The sequence below is a fragment of the Gastrolobium bilobum genome, unplaced genomic scaffold (genome assembly GCF_033153095.1).
Source record: "Gastrolobium bilobum isolate Gb01-03AN ecotype WA unplaced genomic scaffold, APGP_CSIRO_Gbil_v1 utg14708, whole genome shotgun sequence".
Lineage (NCBI taxonomy): Eukaryota > Viridiplantae > Streptophyta > Magnoliopsida > Fabales > Fabaceae > Gastrolobium > Gastrolobium bilobum.
In genome coordinates, this window is record NW_026898255.1 from 359,954 (window position 1) to 384,079 (window position 24,126).

Below are 24,126 nucleotides of genomic sequence, written 5' to 3' on the forward strand. Positions count from 1 at the left end.
CTGCTTACAACCTATTTTCATTTACAACCTCTTATAATTATTTCTTAACCTTTAATTTTTGTGAATCAAAGATTATTATTTTGACAAATTAAACTAATTAATTAATTATTAATTTATAAAAAATTATAACCGTTGATCGACGAAAATCAACAGTTAAAATACGATCATAAGAAATCATAAATAACAATAAATTATAAGGGTAAAGATTTCTCCGGTCAACAGGGGTGTGCATAACAACCCGAAATTAATTTTTTTTTAATTTCTGTTCCCGGAAACAGAAATGGATAGGAAACTCGTTTGGTAGAATCGGTTTATTTTTTTGTTAGAACTAACCGGTTTAATTTTTGTGCTGGGGAACATAAAAAAGAATTAGAAAATTTCTAAGAAACAGTGCTATCAAACATATTATCAAACACAATTTTTTTCTCATAAACTATTCCAAGGTATAGACATAGAAAAGAATTGTTTCTTTTCAGAAACAGTGCTAGGGAATAGAATGGTTGTCATGCACACCCGAGAGATAAGTTATCTCCAGTGAACCCAAAACAACGTCATTTTGAGGCGAAAGTCAAGGTATTTTTGTAATTACAATATATTGCAGGATTATATTAGTTTTTATCATTTAAATTTTTTAATTTTATAGCTTCAAAACTACGTCGTTTTAAACTTACTGGAGATAATTTTATTTTCGGTGACCGGAGAAATATTTTTTCCAAATTATAAATATAACATTCCTAAAAAAATAAAAAAAGAGTGAATCCTCGGATTTGTAATTTGTAATTTTAAATCAAAATTTCAGATACACTCTGTTGCCAAGTGCAGTATCGCCATAAAGCGTGACATAAACGTATATAAATAGAACAGCTACGGTTCTGCACTTTCTCACTTTCTTTTTTCAGTTAAAAACAAAACGCAGGGTCCTCAACAATGGTGGCGACGCTTCTAAAATCCTAAAACCCTAACCCTAAAACCCCTTTATCCCCAATCTTCAACACAATCGATCGATCTCTACGAGCCACGACGCCATGAACATCGATCACGATCAACCTCACACAACAACGAAGGCCCAGGCGCTTCAGACCCTAACTGCGGGACCTCTCTCCTCGTCGGTGGCAAAGCTCGCCGCGTCTTCGCGGTGCATCCCTTCCGATAAGGACTTCCATTTCTACCGCAACTTCGAGGAATTCAAGGTCCCTCTCGATGAAATCGCGCGTGAATCTCAGTCGATGCTGGAAGCCATCGGCGCCTCCGCGCATGTCTGGGGCGGAAGGGAATCGGCGGCGGGGGAAGCATTCCCTTCCGATGTTGATGATGCGTATGACTGGCTGGTGAACGTGAACGACGACGTTTTGGAGCGGTTCGACTCGTCTGTGGACGAGTTCCGGAGGGTTCGGGCGGAGGAAGAGGAAACGGGTCGTCCGGCGAAGTCTTCAATGGAGGAAGATGGGTTTCAGTTGGTTTGTGGGAGGAAGAAGAAAGGGGGAAGAGGGAAAGTGACAATGGATTCGGAGACAAGTTCACCGGCACCTGGAGTTAAGGTGGCAATGAAGGATAAGAAGACGATGGGGCCGAAGCCGAAGGTGCCGTTTCATATACCAACGATTAGGAGGCCGCAGGATGAGTATAACATACTTGTTAATAATGCGAACCTACCTTTTGAGCATGTTTGGTTGCAGAGGAGTGATGATGGTCTGAGATTTATTCATCCACTGGTTAGTTCACTCTCTGGCTTTGTTAATATAAATTGATAGTATATATATTTTTTAAGCTTAAATTTGAATTATGTATTGACTCATCACTAAAATATTTAGACTCGAAGGGTAATGGTTGTGATACATTGACAGTACATGATTAGAATAAGCATCAAAATTCAACATTTGTTTTTTTTTCTCCCTTTTGTTTTGTGTTTTTGACAAATTTACGTAAAAGGAAAAAATTTCAACTTTGCGTAGAAAAAGATGGTGATTACAGTAAGTCATCGTTTATTATGATTATTATTTGTAACTCATATTTTGCTAATGCGAAAAGCGCTAGTTTTCAGAGATGGGTAGGCTTTTTTATTTTTATTTTTGAATCTAATTCATGGCTTAGGCTGAGTATGTATCAATCTCATCAGGCAAGTAACTTGCATGCTGTTGCTCTGTGGTCTTATTGTTGTTTTATCTCGGGATGTATGTTATTGTTATGTAATATTTGTTTCTCTCCCCCGACTCTCCCTTAAACAGCTATACTAAATCAGAATGTTAGAAATTTTGGAGCAATAACAAGTCTATTGCCTTTACATGGAGTACTCTAAATCTGTGTGCATGCACACACAAAACATGTGTACGCACATGCACATGCATGACAGTAATATTTGTTATCCAATATCCTCAATGTTGTAAGAACCTAAGAATTTTTTGAAATATTTGTTTCTTATATAATATTCAAGAGGTGTTAAGACTTATGTTGCATTTATGTGTACACTATACCTGCTTGAATATACTTATCTAATCTGCATGTGTGGCCTTATATCAATTGGGCTATGGTCATGTGGTTTTGTTATTTATTTGGTTCTTCACGCGGCATAACATTTGGCTAAAGTTGTTCCACGAGTTAAGAAGCTCTTCTTTCATCTAAAAAATTGGAATTCACATTTGAGAATGGCATTAGTTAAACTTGAATGCTCCTTCCCCCTTGATTCTAAATTTCTAATATCTAGCGTGGCCTCTTCAACCAAGAGGAGATAACAATGCAAGTTTCATGCGGGTGTTTTTTAGTGTCCTCTAGAGCAATTATGCAGACTGTATTTATATGTTGGTATAGTATTACTTGATAAGATGAAAGCAATAGCCTAGGTGAAATGATGTTTTCTTTATTACTTCATACCCTTTCATCCTCGTAATATTGCATGAACCTAGGATTCAGGATATAGTTACTAGGAATGTGGTACGGGTACACGGTTCTTTACATTTTACATTATTATCACAAGACTTTTTTTTAAATTGGTCCTGGTATGTGGGTACGCGGGATGGTAAATTAGTTATGTGGTACGCAGGGTTGTTGAGTGAAGCCGGTAAATATGGTTATGGATTTAATGAGCCTGATTGAAAGTCTTTTGATGCAAGAAAGAATAAATCCTTTTTAAAGAGTAATGCTTATTTGGCATTTAAATCTTGGTGGAAATAAATTTTGGTTGTCCAATCTTGTTTTGCCTTAGCAATCTTCATCACCTCTGTGTATGCTTATGGAAACCTTTCATCATTTTGATTATCTTTTGTTCTGTGTTAAGTTGGGTTGTCTTTATTTTGTCATCTCTGTTTGTTTGTGTTAATCAATTGATAATTTATTTTTTCAGGAAAAGCTCTCTGTTATGGATTTTGTTGATAGAGGCCTTGAAGATGTTGTGCCAGTGAAGCCTTCCTCAACAGAAAGCAGCACTTTTAAGCTTGTGGAGGAAGTCAAAGATTTGAAGGAGTTGGCTGCTAAGCTGCGTTCTGTTGATGAATTTGCGGTAAAATATGATCACTGTTCATAAAGTTTTACTCATAAATTTCCTTCATGATTAGTTATGCAACTAATCCTTGTCTCTGATATGTGCAACTACAATGATACATGATAAATAAAAATTCCCTCAGTCACTTGTAATTTTAATCTTCAGTAGCACAAATCCTGGTGCAATTTTAGAAGTCAGATATCTACATCCATTTTATTCCCTTTTCAGATTAGAGAAAGAAAATTTTACTAGTAGAATTTCAAATCTTTTGCCTTTTGAACAGTTTTTGACGACAAACTCTCAGATCTCCCTTGAAACTTCATGTTTTGAAGATCAAGTAATGATACATGATAAATAAATGTTCCCTCAGTCACTTGTAATTTTAATCTTCATTAGCACAAACCTGGTGCATTTTTAGCAGTCAGATATCTACCTTCATTTTATTCCCTTTAGAGATTAGGGAAAGAAAATTTTACTAGTAGAATTTCAAATCTTTTGCCTTTTGAACAGTTCTTGACTGCAAACTCTCAGATCTCACTTGAAACTTCATGTTTTGAAGATCAAGTGTAAATTGGATGATGGGCTGTGCTAGACTTAATATTAAATTTAATTATTTATTTACTTTGTGCATCATCCCTTGACATTTACAGGGGTCTGCTTGCATATAAATGTAGGAAGCTGATTAAGGATGAGATTTCAACATAGATTGTCTTGGACTGCTTGATTCTTGTTCAGTGCTGGGCATTGTTTAATATGGGCTTGATAAAGTGCATGTATTAGTTATATTGTCAAATATCTCATTTCATTTTCAGAAAGTGCACATATTCTATGCTGCGTATCTTAAGCTCTAGCCTTTCAAGCTTAGTGGTGTGTGTATACATGAAAGTTGTTAGGTATATAAAACAGCCATTCACGAGCCTTCACCTAATAGCTATAACTTTTAGAATAGTTGGTCATTAACAAAAGTGACCTGTCATCGTGCCTCTTTTTTGCTTTATTCTTGACCAGTGAGATATTCAGGTTAGAGTTACGCTTAACTTGGAGTATAAAAACTATGATTGCTACATCTTTTGTTCGGATTTGTGTTTCTCTTGTTGTGATAATAATCTGTGTTGGTTAGGGCGTTTTTCTGCTGATTGTAAGGATACTATTTATTATATCGTATAAATCTTACTTTTGTACTCTGAAGAATTTAGTTCTTCAACTTTTTTATTTGCCTTTGGTTGCTGTTTGTTTTATTGCATTTGATTGTTGGACTAATATTCTCCCTTGTTACATTCTCTCCCCCTTCCTTTCATCACATCCTTGTGATTTTTTTCTCTCTTGACTTGAAATAACTTAGGTTGATTTGGAACATAATCAATATCGGTCATTCCAAGGTTTAACTTGCCTGATGCAAATCTCAACACGGACTGAAGATTTTGTTGTTGACACTTTGAAGCTTCGCATTCATATTGGTCCCTATCTGAGGGAAGTGTTCAAGGACCCTGTGAAGAGGAAGGTTAGTTGCAAATGATTGTTTTTTCTTTTAATTCAACATGTTTGGATCATTCTGTTGACCCTAATTATGGTTAATTAGGTCATGCATGGTGCAGATCGAGATATTGTGTGGCTTCAACGAGACTTTGGCATTTACATTTGTAATTTGTTTGACACTGGCCAGGTTTGTTTGTAAGGATATTTCAATATTGATATTATTTCCCTTGTTACTTATCAAGGAAACAAAATTGCATAGTTGTCAATAGCAGTTAGCGGCCGGTAGCGGCCGACCCCGAAAATGGTATAGCGGTGTAGCGGGTAGCGGTATTGCCGCTACGGTGAAGTATTAATTCCACATATATTATACTAACAGTCAAGAAACGAGGCAATACCGCTTTTAGTATTAATGCTCAAACATAAGAAGTCACACAAAATCAAACACATAATTCCATAATCAATGTCAAATACAAGGAACATAAAGGAAGGATCCAAAATTAAACACAAATGAACAATAAAATTGTCAAATAGTCAAGTACAAGAAGTGAACTAATGAAGAAAATCATCATCATCTCCGGATTCTCCATCAAATTCCAACATGGGAGTGGTGTAGCGGTTTAGCGGGTAGCGGTATTGACGCTATGCTACACCGCTACCTTCCGCTACGGCCAAAGTCGAGTAGCGTCGCGGTTTGTAGCGGCCGACCGCCGCTACCCGCTACGGTAGCGGTTTAGCGGCGCTACGGGCCGCTACTGACAACCTAGCAAAATTGTATAATCAGTTTGTTGGAAATATTCCTCCTTAATTACATAGGCGGCTACACATTCTAATGTAAATAAATGCAAGTCTCCAAGCTTAGAAAATCCCTGTAATAAATTTAGAATTAGAATGGTCCATTGACCATCTATAAATATAAGTAAGGGAGAAATCAGAGTTCTGATATCAAGTTCTAGTTAGAAATCTAGAAATCCTCTTCCTAAGAAGAAAGAGTATTGCTTGTGAGAGATAAACAATTTTAATCCATTCTTAAAGTGGATGAGAAATTGAGAGTAAACCTCTAGCTCTTGTACTAGAGAAGAACAACATTTTTCAATCCTACTTTACATAGTGGACGATTTTTTGGACTAGGTCCCATAGTTTTTACTCCTCATATTGAGGGGGTTTTCCATGTTAAAAACCTTTGTGCGCGTTTTGTTAGTCTGTTCCCACTTCCGAGTTCCGAGTTCGCTTGCTCACTCTGACAGCTTTGAATAATTTCTATCATTGCTTTAGCGCTCAGACTTCCTGGATCTGACTTCGTGTGCTCAGTCCATTGATTTCAAATATATTTTCTTGCTTCCGCACTAACTAACCAAACGCTCCTTACCCATCCAGTTATATGGTTGGTATGTAAAACGTTGTCTTTGATTGGTTGATGCTGGTTCTGAATGTAGAATTTAGTCTTTAGCTTTTCATGTATTCATAATGTATTGATTTGTTCTGCAACATGAAAACATGGTGATACAATGCTTGCAAAATTCTTCTGCCTTTGGTTCTCCTTGCCATAATCTATTTTACTTGATCACGTCTTAGCTGTTTTGTTGCATCAGTCCTCTATTCTTTATCACCCAAGACTAATCTATTTTGATTGCATTGCTTAGGCTTCAAAGGTGTTAAAATTGGAAAGAAATAGTTTGGAACATCTTCTGCATCATTTTTGTGAGGTCACTGCAAACAAAGAGTATGTTGTATTTTTTCTATAATTTCAAATTTTGGAATTTGCTCTTCCTTTCATTGTCTGAATGCAGATGTATTACTATAGCGTCTGGCATGATTTTTCTTTTTTATTCTCACTTACATTCTGGAAGGTTTACAAGTAAACTCACTGCAGATACCAGAATGCAGATTGGAGACTACGTCCTCTTCCTGATGAGATGCTAAGGTACAATTGTAATTTAAACTTATCACATTTGATCTTTCCTTGTTTCTTCCTGTTGTTTTTTTCCTTTTCCATTGGATTTCAAATGTGTCTTGGTTTCCAAAAATAAACTGGAGGTAAGTAATGAGTAATCCAGCTTTGTGGGGACTGTACAGCAAACGAAGAATCTGGTAGTAATAGGTTAGATTGTTCGCTATCTCCCTTGTATTTGGGTGCAATTGACCTGAGACTAGAGAATTTGGTATATATTTTTAGAACCAGCCCTTTCTTGCTCATACAGGCATAAGTTTCACAATTCATAATGAACCTTCTATTCTGCAGTTAGCACCTTCAAAACTCTGGATGTTCAGGCTAGCTCATTATTTGAACTTGAGCATACCTGACCTGACTAGATATATTATTCCTAAGGGATTCATCAGACAAGTTATGACAAGGTTGCCTGAATTATATTAATGTTTAGGTAATTTGTTTCTGGAAATGGTATCTTACTCACTAATCACTATACATATTCTTTACAACTGCATGCTAATAATGAAAGCATCATGGTGGAGTATCGAATAGGAATAATGGGATTTGGCAATGCAACATATTTGTATTCAGAATAGTTAATAGTGTTCTATAGCGCCATTACTGTGATGCATTCCATCACTGTGTTGTCATGCCTTTCCACGATGGAAGTGGTGTCGTGCTGAGTTTTTGTGGAGAGGCGATAATGGCCTGTATTGCGGGTAGATAGTGGACAAATAATGGCCATAGTTGCCACTTAGGTTAGCACTTACCAGACCATTAAATCCTGTTTTGTTCCCATTCTTAAGGTGAATTTTGAAATTTGATACGTTTTCTCCCATTGGAACCAAAATAGGGTTCAAAGCCGCCTTCATTCTTTGAAGTATGACACACTAGGTTTCTGCAATGTTTGTTTGCACCACCCATCTCCAGCAGGCGACACATTTTTCAGTGATGCCCTTGCTTTTCCGCAGACCAATACTTTTTCTGGCAGTCCTAACATGTTTTCTGGCAGCCGCTTAACCACTCTTTAGTCTGCTGCTCCTTCTTCCACACTGTTTATAGCTCATACTTCCAGGTCTGTCCTTTATTTTATTTTTTTCCTTTAACTTCTTCCATGATTCCATCCTCTGTTCTGTCTCTTTTTTGTTGTTGATTATTAATTCCAGTCCCTCTTTGGTTCAGCCATGGCACCATATAAGTCACAATCAGCTGACCAGAGCACCCCAGCCTCTTTTTGTTATTGACTTGTTAATTATGCCTTAGATTGATGGTGATTGTGTGTATAGACTATGATATGCCTTTAATTTTGTATATTTTTATTTTTGAGCATTTATAGTGTTTTATTATAAACTGCATTTTCCCTCATGTCTTTGGTAGAGCGGTGTTACGATCCCATTTGCAAGGTATGGGACTTGGAGTCCCACATTGGTTGTATAGGCAACTAATGTGGGGTTTATAAGGTCTTGGGCACTCCCACCCTTTGAGCTAGCTTTTGGGGTGGTGCATCTCAAGGTTCTTATCAAATGGTATCAGAGCCTTCCACTATGTCTCCCGGTTGCAATCGAGCAGCACGGGTGGTGACATCGGCATTGCAGTGTTTGCCCGGGGCTAGTAAAAGACTAGCGCAAAGCCAGCCCGCGTGGGGGCCGGGGCTGCGGAGCGTGGTGAAATGTTACGATCCCATTTGCAAGGTATGGGACTTGGAGTCCCACATTGGTTGTATGGGCAACTAATGTGGGGTTTATAAGGCCTTGGACACTCCCACCCTTTGAGTTAGCTTTTGGGGTAGTGCATCTCAAGGTTCTTATCAAGCGGCCATCCCGCTGTCTATTATCCTACTATAGCATTTTTAGGGTAAGTGACTGGTGTCGTTATCAGGGACTGACAACTACGTATGGATATCAGTTGTGATTAAGGGTATTAATTTGCTGGCTTGGTGGTTATTTGGAGTTCTCCAGTAATTTGCAATTTCTATTAAATGAAATTTTCTATCTGAAATCACGATTACTTGACCATTATCAAGAGTATTGTTAGAACTAGAACGCTTTCGCTATTTTAAGGATTTGCTATTTACTTTGATTCTCACCATTTGTTTTGGAATTGAGATTACTGGCTAGTAGCTTTCGTTTTCCCTCTACTATTTCTATTTGACCCATAGCACATCTTTCAGAGAATACTTTGCAGAATTCTACCTTCAGTATAAACAAATTGAAATTGTGACAAGCATTGCTAATTTCTACTGTTATGACAAATCTTATGTGTTTAGTTCCCCCCTGTTTGGAAAAAATAAATAAGTAGGTCAAATCTTTAGTTCATGGGCAAACTAACGAATGCAATCTACTGAACTGTTTCTCTGATGACAGATATGCCAGAGAAGATACACACTATCTGCTGTATATATATGATTTAATGAGGATTAAGTTATTTTCCTTGCCTAAGGATTCTGAAAGTTCTGATACTCCTCTGGTGGAGGTAACTATTTACTAACCCAAAACATTTCTGCCCGTGGATGCTATTTCCTAGTGCATTAATAATAAAATTGATTTTGTTGATCATCAGACTTGCATGCTTTTTATAAGTTCAGAAATTTATTCTGATTGATTTAAATTCATTGGTATTTCTGTTTCCATGATAAGAGATATAATAAAGGCAATCATATGCCTTCACCCAACAATTTAACCTTTTGGGAGAGTTGGTTGCTTGACACATGGTTTTATAGAGTTCAAAAATTTATTCGGATTGGTTTAAATTTATTGGTATTTCTGTTTCTGTGATCTGGAACGATTTTTTTTCCCAAGGTTTAGTAATTTAAGATTGCTGCAAGTTCTGTACAATAGTACATTTACTAATTTAGCAAAACAGAAGCCTCTGCTACTTTTTCCTTTATGCTTATTCATTGTGGTACAGTGGTAGTTTTTAGTTGAGTCAATCTTCTTTTATTTTCTAGATGCCTAGTTGAGATCAAACTAACTAGATGAGGATATACTCTATCGAACCTTTCTGTAAGCCAATGGATGCTCCTTGGTTCCCTTAGAATGTTTTGTCTCAATCGTTTGAACCTATATGCATGTTGCAATCTTGCAATGGTTGATTAGACTTTTTGACCTTTCCTTTCTATACATATTAAGATTTTTTGGGAAGTATATTGATTCTAAATCTTTGATCAAATAGCGAAACAACATAGCTGAATGATTGGTTTAATAAACTTATATTTTGGTCTTTTAATTGGATTTTTCTCTCACTTGCAGGTCTACAAACGCAGTTATGATGTCTGCATGCAGCTATATGAGAAAGAACTTCTGACAGAGAACTCCTACCTTCATATATACGGGTTTGTTACCTTTTCAATTGCCATTCTTTCATTAATGTAGCATTCTATATAAGTAGTTAGTGGACCAAGCTTGATGTAATTTTTTTATTATTGTTCGGTTTGTTCTATGTTAAGAGAGCTTGTGTTTTAAAGTTCTGCTTTGTATATAATGCTTGCGAGAGGTGTAAAGCAAAGCTCAATTACTGTTTCTGTACAGGTTGCAAGGGGCCGGTTTTAATGCTCAGCAGCTTGCCATTGTTTCAGTAAGTTGCTCTTTAGTTTGTTATTTGTAGCATCAATCTTCAATTACTTAAATAGGGAACAAAAGCTTGCCTTGTTTTTTTTTCTCCAACACCATTTTTGTGGTGAATATGGAAAATGGTTTCCACTAAGCAATCCTTTGCAATAAATTTTGGTACTACTACATGGAATTGTAGATTACTCTCTTTTGGTAATTCTCTTTATTTTATAAAAATTCAGGTTCGCTGCTATAGCATTACTCTGACCACACCAAATTCTCAATTGTAACTATTGCAGCCATTTTTCACCACCTTCATTCCTGTCATTATTACCTTCACTCCAGTTACTTTAATAATAGTGCTGCAGTTTTCTAACTTCTAAGTACTCTGCTATCATCTCAATCACTAATAGGAACTTTTAGAATTGATGTCTTGCTGAATCATATTGATTTCTGTCATGAAACAGTTTGGGTTGGACACCAAGAAACCCAGATTTCCTTCTAAGCCTACTTATCCTGTCTACCATCCGATTTTATTCTTTGATAAAAGTGTTTTATGTTTTTCTTACACAATCGAAATTAACATCCAACACAGAAAGAACCAGATACAATGGATGTTAATAAAGCATATTTACATATACGATATTTGTATTTACATGGTTTTTACAATCCAAATTAATATAGTATACTTCTTATTCAGGATTTTATAATAAAGCAATTTCCATCTTCTAAATGTAATGAACAATGGCATATTATATATTGCATTCAGTTTGGATTTCCTTACCCTCAACATCTATTGTAGGTCATATACTATATTTACATGGCTTGCAGGGGCTTTGTGAATGGCGGGACATTGTTGCTCGTGCCGAGGATGAAAGTACTGGATATGTATTGCCCAATAAATCTGTTCTTGAAATTGGTAAGTGAAACTTGTGCAAACTTCCGTTTCATCTTTTGTCTAAATGTTAGCAGTTTATCTGTATGGTACTTGTCAACTTAATTTGTATTTACTTGTTTAAAAGCTAAGCAGATGCCTCTCACTACAAACAAGCTGCGGCGGTTGGTGAAGTCAAAGCACCCTTATGTTGAACACAATCTTGACACTGTTGTCAGCATCATTAGGCATTCAATTCAGAATGCTGCTGCCTTTGAAGAAGCTGCTCAACAATTGAAAGGAGGGCATGCCGCTACTGTAAGTAATTCGTTTAACAATTGCCATACCCTGGATTGATTGGGCGGTAGTTGGTCTCCTTTTAATGTTGCACTTTATTGTTCTTATAACTAGGCATCCTTTTTATGCTTGCACTTATTGCAGTATATCTATTATGAGCCTATCCAAATAAGACTACTGATATAACAAGACTTCTTGCACGTGTATAACCCTATTTTGTAATACTCTTAACATATAAGGCATAGTTGGAGGTTTAGTACAGGAATACACTATTCCAAGATACTGAGTTGCTTCCACTAAGAACATGGGATCATGGAGTATAACATCTGTATGAAGGAGATTTCGCCCAATCAGCTTTTGTAATGCAAATTACCTTAGTATGGCCTTCGTCTTTGTCCGAAAATCCTTGACTGACTACTCTTTTAATATACCTGAGCATCTGAGTCAGTGTCCCAATGATTGTTACATGGAGCTTGTTGACACTGTCTTACCACACTTTGAGCAAAACGGATATATGGTCCGGTGATGGTGAGATGATTTAGTTTCCTATCAAGTCTCCTATTCTGTCTCTGAACTAGGGTATGATAAATGGCTCCCCTTGTCATTTGGATTCATCAGTCTGCTATGAGTGTTCTCTTAGTAAAAGAGTAAGGTTAAAAATGATAATTGATCTAGCTTGAGAAGTCTAATTAACTGCTTTTAGAATCTTTTAAAAAATTTATTCTCCCGATTTTCTGGGAATTAATGCTGCTCAACTGGCTTAGGGGGTTGATATATATATATTTTTTGTTTTAATTTCTGATTTTTGTTTGTTGATTAAATTGTTTGATTATCTGTATCCAGGCATCAGATGTAGTACCTGTTACAGATGGAATTGAAGATCCCCTACACCATGCACAAAATTCAAAGGTTGGAAATGCAATTAGAGGAAGTATTAGAATAAAAAAAAGCCACATGTATTAATATCTCAGAAATGACCAATTTTTTGGACCTTAAACAGGAATCTTTTCAGCATCAAGATACAAATGTACTATTAAATATTAAGTCCAATAGTCTCACATCTGAGTTTCCAAGGGACATTCTCACAATTCCAGAGCAGAACAAGGATGCAAATGTTGGTGCACTCTCTACAGAAAAGGTTGTAAAGTGATTTCAATGTTTTGATCTCCTAGTGAGGAGCATCAATCTGATTATTACTCATTTGTTAATAGGGAAATGGAGCAACTGTTCAAGTTCTAAAAAAGCCTACTGGTGCTTTTGGGGCCCTACTGGGGAATTCGGCTTCAAAAAGGAAGCTTGGTTCTGGTAAGGTGAGTTTTCCTCATGAACATCTCGAAGGATGTCTGTCACATACGGGATGTAAACCTGTAATTTGCCTTTTCTTTTTGGCTGTTATTTGCTTTTCGCTATTTGTATGTTCTGACCCTTATTTTTCTGTCTCTACTTATTTCTATGCTGCAATTTTCGGATTTCTTTAAGGCCAAGGAAGAGATCAAGTTAGAGCAGATTAAATCTTCAGTCAGTCTTCCTTTCCATTATTTTTCGGGTAGCAGTGAAAAATCAAAACCTGTAGCAGAAACTCCTAGTGTAGCATCTGAAATGTCAGACCCACAGAAACCTGTTTCTCATCCAGTTTCCACCTCCACTCTAGAGGAGATTATTATGCTAGAGCCTGATACAGGTGCAGAGGATATGGAGCAGAATGACCCAGAAAACTCCAATGAGCGAAGGGACAAAAATTCTGTTGTGTCTACTTCGGGAAAAGATGATGAAAATGAGCCAATGTCTCTCTCGCAATTGTCATCAAACTTTCAGAAGTGCTTTCAGGCAAACAATCAAAGTAACAAAACCAGAGAGCCCAAGAAAACTGAACAACCCAGTGGCTTATTGCAGCTGAAACCATTTGATTATGAAGCAGCAAGGAAACACGTTAAGTTTGGAGAAAATACAAAGCATGCATCTTTGGAGAGTAATGATGGGGATGTGGAGAAAGATGGCTCAGGTAGCAAGAAGCGTTCAACAAAAGGACAGGATCAAACTAGTGATCTGACTATACAATTGCCGCAAGGTAGAAGACGTCAAGCATTTCCAGCTTCTGGGAATCGTAGTGCAACATTCCGCTGAAAATAGATGCGAAGTAGATTAAGTTTACAAAATGATTGCATTGAAAATTCTCATCAAGTAGATCAAGTTTATAAAATTTTGTAAAATTTAAAAATTAATTCATATTTCATTCTCAATTCAATTTTAACATATATATTTTGGTAAGTTATAAGTAAATATCGATTACAAGATTACATATTTATGAATATTCAGTTTACATTAAGATAATGTCATACGATTTAAAAATTATTATTAAATATTAATAAAGTATTAATTATATTTTGTAACTTTTTTTATCTTTTAATATTTCTACTAATTTAAAAGAAAGTAAGTATTGTTAAAGTCTTGGAGCCTGTTTGAATTCAGTTTTTAAAGAATAATTTTTTAATTTTCAAAAAAATAAATAAATAAATCTACTTGATAATTCTTGTTTTGTAAAATTAATTTTAAAAATTATAATTTTTTTTAGTTTTAAAAATTAAATTTAGAGAATATAATTCAGTTATTTGTGTTTTTAGATTTACTTTTAACTTTCAAAGTAAAAAATTCCTATTTCATTGACTATTATATAACTCTGTTTAAAAATAAAAAAAAAATAGAATACGATCAAATAGATTCTTAAATTCCTATTTCATTCCCACAAAAAGAGTTTTTTTTAGTGTGTGAGTACTATTGTTGAATAAAATCCTTATAATAAATTGTTCCTACCTAAAAATTTATCCATGTAGAAAGATTTGAGGATAATATTAACATAAATAAGAAATAGTAAGATTTGAATTTATAATGTTATGTAAATTATCAAACTTGTTATAATGGTTTACAACTTTACATGGCTTTTGATTAGCACGAAGAAGCTGCTTTAAACTGTTTTTTTTTTATTTATTTATTGAAATCAAAAAATTGGTACCATTGTTAGTATACAATTATAACGGGGTGATTGAGTATTGTGTCCCCATTTTTTAAACAATTTATCACTTTGCTCACTTTTTTTTATTTTTTTATACCAATCCTAATTATCTTTTATAGGCGAATCAATTCCAGTATTCCGATAAATTTCATTTCTTTGAGCTTGCTATATGATTAATCCTGAATTGGGACTTAGTCACACTTAAAATTTCTTACCCTTCTCAAAGATATATTTAAGGAGAATCGAACACAGATTCTCTCCCACACCTTAGCCAGTTTTTTCAAAATTATGTATTAATATTATTTTTCTAAAAAATCTATGATAATTATTGTCTTATATTACATAAGATAAAAATAACTTTCATACACTCACATATAAAGAAACGAGACCCGTTTATGAATTTTCTATCTTTTATATTCTCTCTTTTCTATATGTGTGTGCAAGAAACTTATTTTTTGTTATGTAACGTAAGAAAACAATTTCCCATAATTTATGCTCATTTGGTCGAGTAACACGCATAAAAGCACAACGTGCTATCTAAGGTTGAGCGTAAATGATATTCCATTAGGTTTTGAACTTCTCAATCTATAACCAAATCGAATTTACATTATCAAACACGTTGATAACTGGTAGTTTTTTTTTTTTTTTTTTTCGTTCTCGAGTATGCAAATTGCAATTCATTTCTTCCTTTTTCTTTTATATTAATTATGTCGGTGCTTGAGCTCCCTTTTAAGGTCAAACTTCCGAGCAAGAGATCCGTATGAGATCGGGGAAGTTGATATATATATATATATATATATATATATATATATATATGGAAAATATTTTCTCATGTCGTACGAGAGTTGTTTTCTCCTACTAGTGATCTTTCGATTTTCATGTAATATTTTTATTTTTATTTTTATTTTTTTACTAGATGTGACCTCACATAAGATGTGTCTACAACATGAGAAATTTTTTTCCTACCGCATAAGAAAATCGATATATATATATATATATATATATATATATATATATATATATATATATATATATATAAGGTTCGCTTTTTGTCATGTGATATGACTAAAGCACTTTCCTGCACACACAAATCAAGTGTGGGTCCCACGCAAAAAAAAAAGTCAAACCAAATTAGGATACGACGCCGTATCCTCAAGATACGGACGCCGTATCCTTGTTGCAGGAATGAACAGTGCCATTCCTGCAACATGATTCTTATATTTCCCATATATATATATATATATATATATATATATATATATATATATATATATATATATATATATATATATAACGATCTGTTTATAAATTTTTTTTTACAAATTTTTACAAATTACACTGTATTTCTATAAATAATACTATGTACTTTCAGAAGTACATAGTGTTAAGAACCTTGAGGTCACCACCCCAAAAGCTAGCTCAAGGAGTGAGAGTGCCCAAGGCCTTACAAATTACACATAGTTTGCTTCCAGGAGTACACTATATATATATATATATATATATATATATATATATATATATATATATATATATATGATATTGTAACAATCAATTTCACCGTTAGATCGATTATGTTGATGCAACGATTATATTTATTTTCATCTTTATATTGTTATGATTTCCCATATTGTAACTCTGATTTGTAAGCATGTGACAACATTGATCTTTTTTGATCTAACGGCTATCAGATAAGGTGTCAAACTTCAAATTTGACATTGGTATCAAAGGATCTTAGACACTGTACATGTGAACAATTGAAACTATGATAAAAAACAAAAGCAGCGAGAACATTAGGATCTATGAATTAATTAACAACTAATTCCAATAAACCGATCCGGCGACGAGGCGGTAGAGTGCGGCGGCGCAACGAAGGCTATGGGCAGCGGCGGCGGCGTGACAGAGGCTATAAGCGGCGGCGGCGACTGCGTTAGAGAGTATAGTGAGAGAGAAGGGGGGAGAGGGGGAGAGAGAGAAGCGAAGAAATGGGCTATTTAGGGATTAAACGAGGACCGTCGGATCGTTACTACCAATTTAACGGTGAGATTAATTGGTAGTAACATTGGTAGTAACTTGACTTGATTGTTACAATATCCTTCCCCTATGTACATATATATAATTTGGGCTCCTTTGTTCTCTCATATAGAATTTCTATTTCAATTAAAAAAAAGAATTAAAGTGTGATTTCTTCGTGTTCTGCACATGTGCATGTCGGAGTATGCATAGTTGGTTTCTTTATCTAAATTATTGATTTAGGGAACCTAGTATAAGTATGCCTCTTGAATTCGATTTATAGTTGTCAAAAGATTTGATTGGGGGACTGTGAGTAATTTGAAGACCTGTAAGTGTTATAGAATACATATTTTTCTATTCATTTTTTCTCTAGGTGTTTCTTAGCATACTCATGTAAAGAAGTCATTCGCCCGACATAATTGAGTAATATCAGTTTACTTAGATTTTCTTTGATGTCAGTTGAGTTGATCTGCTGTTACAGAACTCCCTTTATACCAAGCACTCACAATTATCTTTGGAGCCTTACTTTGTAGCAGAGACTACAAGGCTTGGGAATAGTGGGTTTGATACTTTGATATCAACTGTGCTTCTCAGTCTTTTAATGTCCTAGCTGAGTAGATATTTTTCTATTTTAAGAGAAGAGAGAAGTTATTGATGTGGGCTTTTGTCTTTGATGGTAGAATGCAATGAAGGAGAATCCTATTTTTACAAGTAAGAATCAATCTGATGGGGTTAAAATGGCTACATTAGTTTGTGGCTAAATAGTCAAAGCTAAAAGCCCTGTACACATAATATTCTCTTAAATATTCTTTCATTAAGGGAAGCTAATATGTGATTTCAAGCTCTAAATGTCAGAGGATTGTTTGTAATTTGCATAAGTTGATACTTTTCTTCACTTTCTCTTTTCAAAGTATGGTGCTAACTTGCCACAGCCTACAGATTCTTCAGTGAGGATTAAAGAGATTACAGGTCTGTTTCATTCTATTATGTTTTTTTTGTTCTTTAAACTATTCTGAAGAATGGTTAACAAAATAGATATTTTTTGTGATTTTAATAAGAGTTAAAACACAAAACAAAAATCACTTAGATATATTTTCTAAGTTTAATTCTAAAAACTAAAAAATAATTATAATTTTAAAATTATTTTTACAAAATCAGCCTTATCGAATGATGTATTTTTGTTTTTGTGTTCTGTAAATCAACAAAATTATTTTTGAAAACAGATTTCAAACAGACCATTGCGGTAGTTTCCTTTGCAGATAATTTGTCCACAAATTTCATTTTGTTGATGAGAAAGTCATTACTACGGAAAATATTTAACTATTGGAGGAAACATAAATATTACACAATTTGGTTTAATACGAAATGTATATTTATATGAGTTCATCTAAATATATTCCAATTTTTTATTTTTGGTGCATGGATGAGTTTCATGTCTCTTTCAATACAATGTTAGTATATTGATACAATACGTAGAACCTCTACTCGCGTACGTGGAGCACCAGCCTGGGCACGTGACTTCACATGAAGTCACAATGTGGCAACTTGAGCAACGTGGCAACTAAAGTTGTTCCTTGGTGTTAGTTGGTTGTTAGTTAGTTAGGATACTCATTAGTATAGATAATGAGATGTATAAATACACATAAACTGAGATGTAATCCATATAAAGAAATGAAATAAACGATTCCTCTTCTTTTTCTTTGATAAGAGTTCTCTCTGTGATTTTTCTTTGCAACCCTAGGTTGTAACATTGGTGCTTTCATTCTTATTCTTAAGCCTAACACAATGCGGGTCCAAGAGGTAGTTGATGAATTGACATCCACAAAGGCGGAGTGGAACCAGCGAAATATGGAATTGAGTCAGAGAATTGATCAAATCTCTGAGTCTTTGGAGCTTCGTTTGACGAATTACTTTGAAAATCGGTTCAATACTTTGGAAGCTACGATGCATGAGTTTGTGCACCATGATAGAACACACCATGTGTCTCCAACAAGTTCTCACAGCCATGCGCGTACCGATTCCTAAATTGGGGGAAATGCCGTTTATGACCAGGGTCAAGCGTTGAAGTTTATCAAGATGGAAATTCCATTATTTGATGGCCAAAATCCTCATGTTTGGCTTTTCAAATCTGAACTATTCTTCAACATGCAAGTCATTCCTGAAGAATTTAAGATTCGTTTGGCAGGGCTCAAAATGAAGGGTGCTGCAGCGTCTTGGTTCCAGTGGGTGCATTCTAGTGGAACAGTGCGCTCTTGGGAGGAATTTGCCCAAGCTGTTCGTTGGAGATTTGGGGGTACTGCTTATAGGGATCTTCGCGGTGTCCTTTCTAAGCTTTCCCAATCCGGTTCCCTACATGATTATGTGAAGGAGTTTGAGGCACTCATGAATCAGGTACCTGGTTTAGATGATAGCATGCTTTTGAGTTTCTTTGTGTCTGGGTTAACTATGGAGCTTCGTAGTGTGATTCAAGTTCAGTGGCCAGCCACACTTCACCAGGCCATGCAGTTGGCTTTTGCTTATGATGCTCATCATCAAGAGCTTCGTTCATCTTTTTCTGGCCCATATAAGAAACAAGGTTGGAAGAATACTACCCAACCAACTACTACAACCTCTACCATGTCACAGCACACTGTCAATCCAAGTGTGCCTTTGTTACCAACTCCTCCTCCTTTACCAATTAAACGGCTATCCCAAGAGGAACTTAAGAAGAAACGTGAGCTAGGCATATGTTACACATGTGAAGAAAAGTGGAACATTGGTCATAGGTGTAAATCAAGGATGTTACTGCTGATTACTGAACCAGATGATGAGGATGGGGAAGGGGAAGAACAAATTGTTTGGTGTCCCGAACCAACTAATGTCATCCCATAGGAGGGTCTTTTGAAATCCATGTCTATGTCCAGCAATAACCAGATCATGCAGTTTGAAACAATGATCAGGAGCTAGGGGGTAGGTGTTCTGGTCGATTCTGGCAGTTCCCATAACTTCGTACAAAAGGACTTGGCATTGGAGCTTGGTATTCCTTTAGTGCAGACCAAATGCATGAATGTGGTGTTAGGTAATGGTCAATTCTTGTTGTGTAATACAAAATGCTATAGTGTATCCTTAATCATTCAAGGTCACGAATTTGTGGTTGATCTGTGGACACTGGACCTGAAACACCTTCAAGTCATTTTAGGCATGCCATGGTTGGAGTCATTAGGGAGAGTCACCCATGACTACAGAAGTATGACTATGGAATTTGTTCTGAACAAGGAACGCATGATGTTACATAGTTGCCAGGCACTAGCAATTAAGCCAACCTCTTGTTTCTTGCTACAGCAAGATACCATTCCACCTCAATCACTCAATGCTGAATTGTGCACACTGAAAGCTAAGGTTCCTATAGAATTATGGGAGATTTTATTGCGATATCAGAGGATGTTCGAAGTTCCCAGGAGTCTGCCATCCTCAAGGGAAATTTATCATTCCATTCACCTCATCGAAGGGTCCAATCCAGTCAATGTGAGACCTTATCGTTACCCACACTTCCAGAAGGCAGAAATAGAGAAGCAAGTCAAGGAATTGATGTCAACCGGATTCATCCAAGAGAGTAAGAGTCCATACTCTTCTCCTGTTCTGTTAGTGAAGAAGCATGACAATTCCTGGCGTATGTGCATTGACTATAGAGCATTAAATGCAATCACGGCAAGAGATTGCTTTCATATTCCCACTATAGATGAACTCTTAGATGAACTCTGTCATGCATCTGTCTTTTCTAAATTGGATTTGCGTGTTGGCTATCATCAAATTCGATTGAACACAACTGATATCCCAAAGACGGCGTTTAGAACACATGATGGTCATTATGAATACATTGTAATGCCATTTGGATTAACAAATGCCCCATCTACCTTCCAGTCAACTATGAATGATATTTTCAGGTCAATTTTAAGGAAATTTATCATTGTTTTTTTCGATGATATTCTCATTTACAGTAACTCCTTACCCAAACATTTACATCATTTAGAAATTGCTTTAGAATGTTTACATAGCCATGATTTTTTTGTAAAACTAAGCAAATGTTCTTTTGCTGTTGATGAAATTGACTATTTGGGTCATTTGGTATCCGGTTTGGGAGTGAAAGCTGATCCTACTAAAGTGGCTGCAATGGTTCAATGGCCACGTCCTCAAACAGTGAAGCAGCTTCGTGCCTTCCTTGGCCTGACAGGCTACTACAGGCATTTTGTGAAAGGTTATGCCTCTATAGCTATTTCTCTCACCAATTTGCTGTCACAAGACGCATGGCGGTGGTCACCCGAAGCAGAGGTTGCTTTTGTCACTCTCAAGCAGGCTATGGTTTCAACACCGGTGCTAGCCTTACCTGATTTTTCATTGCCATTTTTTGTGGAGACTAATGCATCGAATTCTGGAATTGGAGCAGTTTTGATTCAAAAAGGGAAGCCAGTCTCTTTTTTCAACAAAAAGCTTGGTCCTCGGTTAGTAGCTGCTTCCACTTACATTAAAGAATTCACAGCTATTGTTGAAGCAGTAAAAAAATGGAGACCATACCTTTTAGGGTCTCATTTTATTTTGCGTACAGATCACAAGAGCATCAAAGAAATTTTGTCACAGGTCATCAACACTCCAGAGCAGCAAAAATTTGTCTCCAAATTGATGGGCTACTCATTTTCCATTGAGTATAAACCTGGCAATTTAAACTCAGTAGCGGATGGGCTGTCTAGACAGCATGAAGGTGAGGCCACTTGCAATGTGTGTTTGTCTGAAATCTCATGCAACTTGGTCGATCAAATAAAGAAAGAAAATGAGACAGCATTGGATTTGGTGGCAATACATGCAAAATTGGTTAAGGGTGACTTAGTGGATACTAATATTTCTCAAAAGAATGGCATTTTATTTCATAAACAGCGATACCTTTTGAGCTCAACTTCATCTTTAAAGCAACCCTTAATGGAAGAGGCTCATTCTTCTTTAGTGGGAGGTCATGCTGGTTTCTTGCGCACATTCTTAAGGCTCTCAGCTTCTTTTTACTGGCCTAAAATTCGACTGGATGTTAAGACTTTTGTCCAACAATGTGCTATATGTCAATCAGTGAAGGCTACCACATCCCCACCAGCTGGTCTTCTTCAACCATTGCCTATACCTGAAGCTTATTTTGATGATTTAATCCTTGACTTCATCATAGGTTTGCCATTGTCAAAAAAAATTTCTGCCGTTCTAGTGGTGGTAGATAGACTAACCAAGTATGCACACTTTGGAGCTTTGCCATCCTCCTTCACAGCAGCTATGGTTGCTCAATTGTTTGTTGAGATCATTGTTAAATCTCATGGCTTTCCCAGGTCCTTGGTTTCTGACCGTGACAACATCTTCTTGAGTCAATTTTGGCAAAGCCTTTTCGTTTCAGTGGCACAAAGTTGCACATGAGTACAACTTATCATCCCCAATCCGATGACCAAACTGAGGTCACCAATCGCTATTTGGAGCAATATCTTCGTGCTTACTGTTCTGAGCAACATGCTTCGTGGTCTTCTATTCTTCCATGGGCTGAGTTTCATTATAACTCCGTAGTACATTCCTCCATTGGAATGTCCCCATTCCAAGCATTATATGGTCGTCTTCCTCCGTCCATTCCTCATTACCCACGTGGTCTACTGAAGTTGGAAGCTTTTGATACTATACTTTCGGATCGTTCCACCTTGTTGATTCGTCTCAAGCAAAATTTGATGAGGGCCCAGAACAGAATGAAGACCTTGCAGATAGACATCGCCAGGATCGGTCATTCAGTATAGGTGACTATGTGTTAGTGAAGTTGCAGCCTTATCGTCAAATATCAGTGGCCAAACGTTCCAGCCACAAATTGGCAAAACATTTTTTTGGCCCATTTCCAATCATAGCAATTGTGGGTCCTGTAGCTTACAAGGTTCAATTGCCCGAAGGATCTCGTATCCATCCTGTTTTTCATATTTCGGTGCTGAAGAAATTCTGTGGTGACCCCTTAGCCTCTACTCTTTCGTTGCCTTTGGAGTTCATAGACAATCGTCCTGTTCAACAGCCCAAAGTTGTCCTTGACAGCAGAGTGGATCAAGGCAAACACAAGAATCAACGTAAATTTTTGGTTCAATGGTCGCAATCTGTCCCTGAGGATGCAACGTGGGAATTTGAAGGTGATCTGCGCAGGACTTATCCTCATATAGACCTTGAGGACAAGGTCTCTGTCGTTGGGGAAGGCAATGATACAATACGTAGAACCTCTACTCGCGTACATGGAGCACCAGCCTGGGCACGTGACTTCACATGAAGTCACAATGTGGCAACTTGAGCAACGTGGCAACTAAAGCTGTTCCTTGGTGTTAGTCGGTTGTTAGTTAGTTAGGATACTCATTAGTATAGATAATGAGATGTATAAATACACATAAACTGAGATGTAATCCATATAAAGAAATGAAATAAACAATTCCTCTTCTTTTTCTTTGATCAGAGTTCTCTCTGTGATTCTTCTTTTGCAACCCTAGGTTGTAACATATATCATCTGTAGATAATGTTAGTATGTTTGAGCAGAAATCTTGGTTGACTTACTGTAAAGTTATAATTGAGTAAATCACACTCCTTTAAACATTTGTATGCAGCATAAATGTATAAAACATTTGTTCGAATTTCATTTGAGATCCTCTATCAAATATAAAATTTGTCTTATGAAAAGAACTTTGGATGCACCGTCTAAAAGGTAGCTCTGAGAGTGTTGAAAGCCTTATAAACCGTATATTAGTTGCACATACAATTAATATGTACCTTTAAGTCCCATACGTAAAAATGAGATCGTAATATTTCACCATGCTCCATAGCCCCGGTGCTTACACAAGTTGGCTCTGCGTTAGTCTTTTACTAACCACGAGCAAACACTGCAATAATGATGTCATCACCTGCGCCACTTGATTACAACCGGGAGATATAGTGAAAGACTTTAATACCATTTGATAAGAACTTTGAGATGCACCACCCTAAAAATTAATTTCAAGGTATGAAATTTGAAGACTCACATTACTTGTATGGATAACTAATACAGGGTTTATAAAATTTTGAACATTTCTATTTTTTTAGCTAACTTTTGGGGTGAACGTTTTTATCACCTTCCTTTGTATGGAATCGGGTTTTATGAATGATGAAGTTAAGCAGTGCGAACTGAAACTACGAGAACCTTTGAAAAGTGACGGACAATTTAAAATTAAGGAGGGAGCTTTAATAGAAGTTGCACAGGTGAGATTTCTTAATGCAATCTTAGGGTTAAGGTCGCTGAGGCTTACCCGTCACAAGAGAAACGCCACAAGAGAAAGTGGGGGGCAGCGAGGCTCTGATACCATGTAAAGAACTTTGGGATACACCACCCCAAAAGCTAGCTCAAAGGGTGAGAGTGCCCAAGACCTTATAAACTCCACATTAGTTGCACATACAACCAATGTGGGACTATATATCTCAACAGTTTACTCGACTAAATGAAGATAAACGACGGGT

At 36.2% G+C, this 24,126-nt stretch overlaps 1 protein-coding gene across 1 annotated transcript; it reads left to right on the plus strand.

The window, feature by feature from the left end:
• The first annotated feature begins 828 nt into the window (after positions 1 to 828).
• On the plus strand, positions 829 to 13,856 carry LOC133314251 (protein RRP6-like 2). The gene is made up of 15 exons (XM_061515688.1): positions 829 to 1,712; positions 3,338 to 3,493; positions 4,818 to 4,976; positions 5,055 to 5,138; positions 6,592 to 6,671; positions 6,822 to 6,872; positions 9,242 to 9,350; positions 10,127 to 10,209; positions 10,406 to 10,451; positions 11,258 to 11,345; positions 11,449 to 11,618; positions 12,441 to 12,506; positions 12,598 to 12,735; positions 12,809 to 12,907; positions 13,077 to 13,856. The coding sequence occupies exons 1-15, from the start codon at positions 1,026 to 1,028 to the stop codon at positions 13,719 to 13,721; spliced, it is 2,661 nt and encodes an 886-aa protein (XP_061371672.1). The 5' UTR covers positions 829 to 1,025; the 3' UTR covers positions 13,722 to 13,856.
• The last annotated feature ends 10,270 nt before the right edge of the window (positions 13,857 to 24,126 follow it).